Below are 6,010 nucleotides of genomic sequence, written 5' to 3'. Positions count from 1 at the left end.
ATTTTGTGTCTTGTACGCTGGCACTCAACACCACCCCCACCCCCAGATTATTAGTGTGTGTGTGTGTGTGTGTGTGTGTGTGTGTGCGTGTGTACTATTATCAGCTTTAGGCCACAAAGGTAGTGTTAAATGAATTACTTGTGAAAAAATACTCAAAAGACAAAACCCATGTCATTAATCCATCTCATTTAGCCACTCTAGTCTTACCTAACATAAACTAACCAAATATGAACAGTTAATGTCAATTCCGAGTCGGGTTAAATTTATGTCAGGTAAAATGGGGGTTTAGAGTCAACTTATCATTTGTGTCTGACACAAAATTCCATTTGGTTACTTAAGTGTATTTAGTTTGCTAGATAAAGAGTGTTCCTGGGTTAAAGTTCAGGGTTGCTACTAAATGATTGGAACAAATGAAGGCTATGCCAATATTGGATGACTTTGGTATGTGATCAAGTACAATATTTCAATGCGAATGAAAGTCCCAAATCATCTTATTAGTTTTTACTGCTTTATGTCGCCTCAAGAGTAAAACTCACAGTTGTAGTCGGAACATATATTAGACTATTACTAACAAAAATTGTCGTGATATAGCTGGTTTGCAGTACCTGTGGAACACGCCTCATGTGGTCAAACTGGTACCACCATTTGTTTTCTCGCATCCATTTTAAATTGGAAAGGCTTATTTGGGAACATATAGGATACGTGATGTCAGACACGTGGTCAATCTGTTTTTGGATTAATTTTTATTTCTTTCACCAAAATATACATATTTATAAAGAATTTAAAGGAAGCAAGTCTGTAACTTGTGAATCTTCGTGTTTACATTTTGTTTTATATTCCATCAACTGAATTATATTGTATCATGACTAACAATTGGCAGAACGTACTTAGTATAGAAAAATAACCCCATGACATAATCTTATGCATAATAATATTTAAAAAAATAAAATAAAACCAACAGTCTTAGCTAACCAGTGTCTTTTGCACACATTGTATCATGAACTGAGACGTGGTTTGACTTATCTTGAACAAAGTAAAAGAAACACCTTAAACGGTTTATCAGCACTTGAGGCGCATTCTGAATTCAAGTAAACTGGTCTTGTAGAATTTTAATGTTGATACATGACTTTGTAATTAAATCGTATTCTTAGTGTTAGTAGCACAGTGGAAGGCATACTAGAGGTTTGCCACACACTGTAGTAAAATAAGAATGTACCAAATTATTTCATTGAAACGTTCATATGCCTGAAAAACCACTGTGATTTCTGATAATAACAGGTCACGGTAACGTATGTGTTTCAATAAGGAGCATACAACAAATATATTTAGTGTGGAGCAAAAAATTACCCCCGAAACTCGACCTAGCGTGAAAAGCAAAATAAAAGAACTGATTAAAGAAACGTTTGCAGTTGATAAAATTGAATACAAATGAAATCATATCAACATAAATTAAATTTGAAGGTCCACAGAAACTTACAATTAATAATGTTAGTGTTTAAATGGCGTTTCTTTTGATGCAAACACAAACTATAAATGTAATCATGGGACTTGCAAATCTATTTTTAATAGTTTGAAAAAAGACGACTAATGACATCATACAATTCTTGTTATTTTTGTTATTTTTTGACACCTTTGACCTTGAAAATAAATTGTAATTGTTTCATGTACCGAAGGGCCAGTGGCCTAGCTTGTACAAAGACATACACTTATCATTATTGTTTGTAGTAAATCGTATACCCATATACATGTATAGGTATTCACGCATGCGTCGTGACTTCAGAAAACACTGACGAAGCTATGGTGGATACCTGGCGAAATTGTGGTTCAATCTCATGAATAAACGGAGTCAAACTCTCGGGCATCCTACAGATTCTAAGCCAGCCACTCTAACAATTCAACCATCATGACTCACAAATTCAAGCTGATATTATAACAAACAGTGTCAGTTTATGTTACGCTAATATAGACTAACTATTTTACTTTGGTATTATCTCGATTAAGTGTTAAATGTTAACATGGATACTTACTATGTAAAATTTATCAAAATGAACTGGTATATCAACGCCCTAATTATTACAATCAACAACAGATGATAACATGATGAATTAATAGATAAATGACCCTATGTTTGAAAAAGCTTATGACTAATACTTTGATTATACAGGTTTTAATTTATACATACACAAACTGTTTATAGCAGTAATATTACAAATGAAAATAGGTCTGAACGAAGCTCAACTCAAAAGTTATCTGAGTAACTTTCGCCATGTTCACAGAACATCATCAGATCAGTAAAGCAGTACTGATATATTGAAATGTGATAAAATGTGTTATTCCAAACGTGACAAAACAGTTTGAGATCTTTTAACACGATAATATGATAGACAATAAGAATATAATTACAACAATGCTTTTAATGTAGTATTAATAATAACATGGAAATGGTGACAAAGGGAAGGATGGGATTGGAGAGATGTGTGTTTGTGGCGGTGGTGCTGTTGGGTGTGGTTGGTGATGACTTGTTGGTGGTTGTGATTGTTTGGGGTGGATTGTTATTCCGGTTGGTTGAAGGTTGTGATGATGATGATGATGATGATGATGATGATGATGATGATGATGATGAATGTGTCAAAGACGACGACGAAGACGTTGTTGTTGTTGTTGTAGTTATTGTGTTTTTGTTGTTGGTTGTGGTGGTGAGAGGATGATAGGATGGTAGCGGTAGTTTGATGGTCGTTTGAATGAATCAATTATTCTGCGAGTTCTAAATATGGGCTGTCTACTGGTTGCAGGTAGTAGTTGGTTTGATTATTTTCTCCAACGCTCAGTAAATATTGTAACTTCTCACAGACGACTGTAAAATCAGGACGTTGAGAAGGGTCTTGATGCCAACACTGCAGCAACAATTCATACCTAGAAAATTAGCATTATGACAAAATGATGAATAAATTGATGTCCATAGTTAAATACTAACACATATCATTTACATGTAATTACTAAGAGACAAATGGTGTCTTGGAGTCAGATATTGAATGAGAGAGAGAGGTGAAACAGTCAGTCAAACAGACAGACGGAGACAGACACAGACAGACAGACAGACAGACAGACAGACAGACAGAGACAGAGTCAGTCAGTCAGTCAGTCAGACAGACAGACGTAGACAAACAGACAGACAGACAGACAGACACTGATAGATAGACAGAGACAGACAGACAGATAGATGGATAGATAGATAGATAGATAGATAGATAGATAGATAGATAGATAGATCGATATTTCTACACTCAACATGAGAGGAGAGTAAGAGGTACAAAACAAACAGACATTGGGATAAGACTCTGATGTACTGACGTGTTATTGTTGAAGTATTATTTGACAAGTACTCTATTTATGACTTATTCATCACTCATATAGAAAGTAAACCTTTCCATTTAATTTACTTCGTGTTATCATTTTGACGGTGACATCAAAGGTCCCATCATGTGACATCAAAGGTCCCATCATGTTTATAACATATAGTAATATTACTTACAACTCGTCCGGGGTAAAATCAGGTTGTGCAAGTCGTTTTCCTTTCTCAAGGTAGTTAGACACATCCCAGCTGTCAACACTAGAGTAAGGCAACTGCCCTCTAGTCAGTAATTCCCATACAACAACTCCATATGACCACTAAATAAACAAAGAACAAAAAAGAGAGGGAATTTCAATACTATGAATATATAACCTTACATCTTCCATACACATTTTCGTTGTATTTTCAATACTTTTAGTTGAAAACTGTGTCATGGTAAAATACCTCATGGGAGACGCCCTCGTGTGCTGACATGTCCAAAAGTTGAAAACAATTTCTAGGAAACTAGATGTATTGATGTTATATCACCAACGGTCGATAAAAAAAAACATCTTTGTTTTTGTTTCGATTAAATGTCTTTTATGATTTAATTTAATCTAAATTAATGTATTACTCTGGTAATCAAGGTTTCGGCTTTACTAAGATAGACACAAACTCAAACTATTGTTATGACATGTTGGTATCACGTATTGAATGTCCATTAGCTTGATTTTACTCACAGTAGGGTGGCGTCCCTCATGATGTAAATAATTTTAGAAGCGTACATTGTGGGGACTCCCAATAATTACACTATACCATGACTACATGTTGATTATATATGCATAACCGAGGCAATACTACCCCCAGCAGTGATTTGCATAATCTACCACATCAAACAGCAATAATTTTAGTTTGTGTCTATCTTCTTAGCCGAAACATTGCTTGCCACTGTAGTATCACCCAAACGTGTACACTACATGCTGAGAAGCGAGCCTTCAAGCAATGAATGGATAAACTAAAGATCAACCAAACATTGACTATAAACACAAATTAAAATGAGAAAGAGTAATTTTTGTTATTGTGAATACATCTTCCCAGATTTTCTTGTTTATCATGTTAATTGACACATAGACCCTCCACCAATTATCCTGTTGGTGGAGGGTCTATGATTGAGAGTACATCTAGCTGTAATTCACTTACCACATCAGTCTTAACGTTGTATAAGCTGTTCTTGATACTTTCTAATGACATCCATCGAATTGGTAACTTGGCCTTCTTATCTTGACTGGAGTAGTATTCACGTTCATAAATATCACGTGATAATCCAAAGTCTGAAACCTTTACAGTGTCCGATTCGTCCACCCTGAAGCCAAAAATAGAATGAATACTTTTTTATTTGAGTTGTTCACCGTGATGGCAAAAGCAGAGTGTGTAAATACATGTTGTTAAAACAAGCCATCAACATGGGACCAAATGATATGTAGGTTTCCATATAAGGTCATGTGACGTCATGTGAAATAAAGTGTATCCGTAGTAACATCTACTCACATACAGTTTCTGGCAGCCAGGTCGCGGTGTACAAATTTCAAAGAAGCGAGGTACTCCATTCCCTTTGCAATGTGTAATGAATATGTGATGAGAATGCCGACAGTCAGTTCCTGTTGGATGGATAAATAAAGAAGTTAAAAGAATCATCTTTAGGTGGAAGGTAGTATGTATGTATGTATGTATGTATGTATGTATGTATGTACATGTATGTATGTATGTATGTATGTATGTATGTATGTATGTATGTATGTATGTATGTATGTGTGTGTGTGTGTGCGTGTGTGCGTGTGTGCGTGCGTGCGTGCGTATGTATGTATTTATGTATGTATGTATGTATGTATGTATGTATGTATGTATGTATGTATGTATGTATGTATGTATGTATGCAGTGCATGCATGCATGTATGTATGTATGTATGTATGTATGTATGTATGTATGTACATGTATGTATATATATATGTGTGTGTGTATGTATGTATGTGTGTGTGTGTGTGTGTGTGTGTGTGTGTGTGTGTGTGTGTGTCTGTGCTTGCTGATAACATACATGTACTTACCCGTTGAGGACTTTCTATGTATGACTTTAAGTCACCATGTTTCATGTAGGGTAATACAATAAGAGGACTCTGGTCTTCATCAATACATACACCAATCAAACTCAGCACATTAGGGTGATCGAAGTCTTTCATCATTATGCCTTCTTCTAGGAATTTACGTACGTCTTCAATGTCAGTATTTTCTGTGAAAATACATATTTGATTAAAGTTTTGTCACTCTTTGTATTTACATGACGCATGGTTCTCCCTTCCTTCTCCATCGCCTTCCCCAATACCTTAAAACACTAAAGAGTGGATTATGTTTCAGGTGTTCATTGATGTATCCTGATGTGTCTTATTTATGACAGCAAGAATGTTGGGGAGATGCTGCATGCTTTTTGTTATGTCACTGTGTGCTTTAATTATCGGCATTATTGCTTTACAGATCCCTTATAGTCGACAGGTTGTTTCAAAATCAATCGAGAGAAATTGAAACCCAAAACCCATGAGTAGCATTTCAATATTTGGCGCATACCCCCTCTCCATTCCCATTCATTACAAGTCATTCAACCAACTGCGACCGTTCTTCTTCACAAT

At 35.4% G+C, this 6,010-nt stretch overlaps 1 protein-coding gene across 3 annotated transcripts in view; it reads right to left on the bottom strand.

The window, feature by feature from the left end:
• Positions 1-761: 761 nt before the first annotated feature.
• Positions 762-6,010, bottom strand: part of LOC144448229 (hepatocyte growth factor receptor-like) — a 30,611-nt gene continuing 25,362 nt past the window's right edge. For all 3 annotated transcript variants that reach the window (XM_078138385.1, XM_078138384.1, XM_078138386.1), the window contains exons 17-21: positions 5,435-5,616; positions 4,880-4,989; positions 4,532-4,694; positions 3,533-3,669; positions 762-2,913 (exon numbers count right to left, since the gene is read on the bottom strand). In XM_078138385.1, coding sequence (XP_077994511.1) covers positions 2,751-2,913; positions 3,533-3,669; positions 4,532-4,694; positions 4,880-4,989; positions 5,435-5,616 — 755 coding nt within the window. In that variant the 3' untranslated portion in view covers positions 762-2,750. The remainder of the gene's footprint in view (positions 2,914-3,532; positions 3,670-4,531; positions 4,695-4,879; positions 4,990-5,434; positions 5,617-6,010) is intronic.

This window comes from Glandiceps talaboti, chromosome 17 (genome assembly GCF_964340395.1).
Source record: "Glandiceps talaboti chromosome 17, keGlaTala1.1, whole genome shotgun sequence".
Taxonomy (NCBI): domain Eukaryota; kingdom Metazoa; phylum Hemichordata; class Enteropneusta; family Spengelidae; genus Glandiceps; species Glandiceps talaboti.
This window is presented reverse-complemented; position numbering and strand designations above follow the sequence as displayed.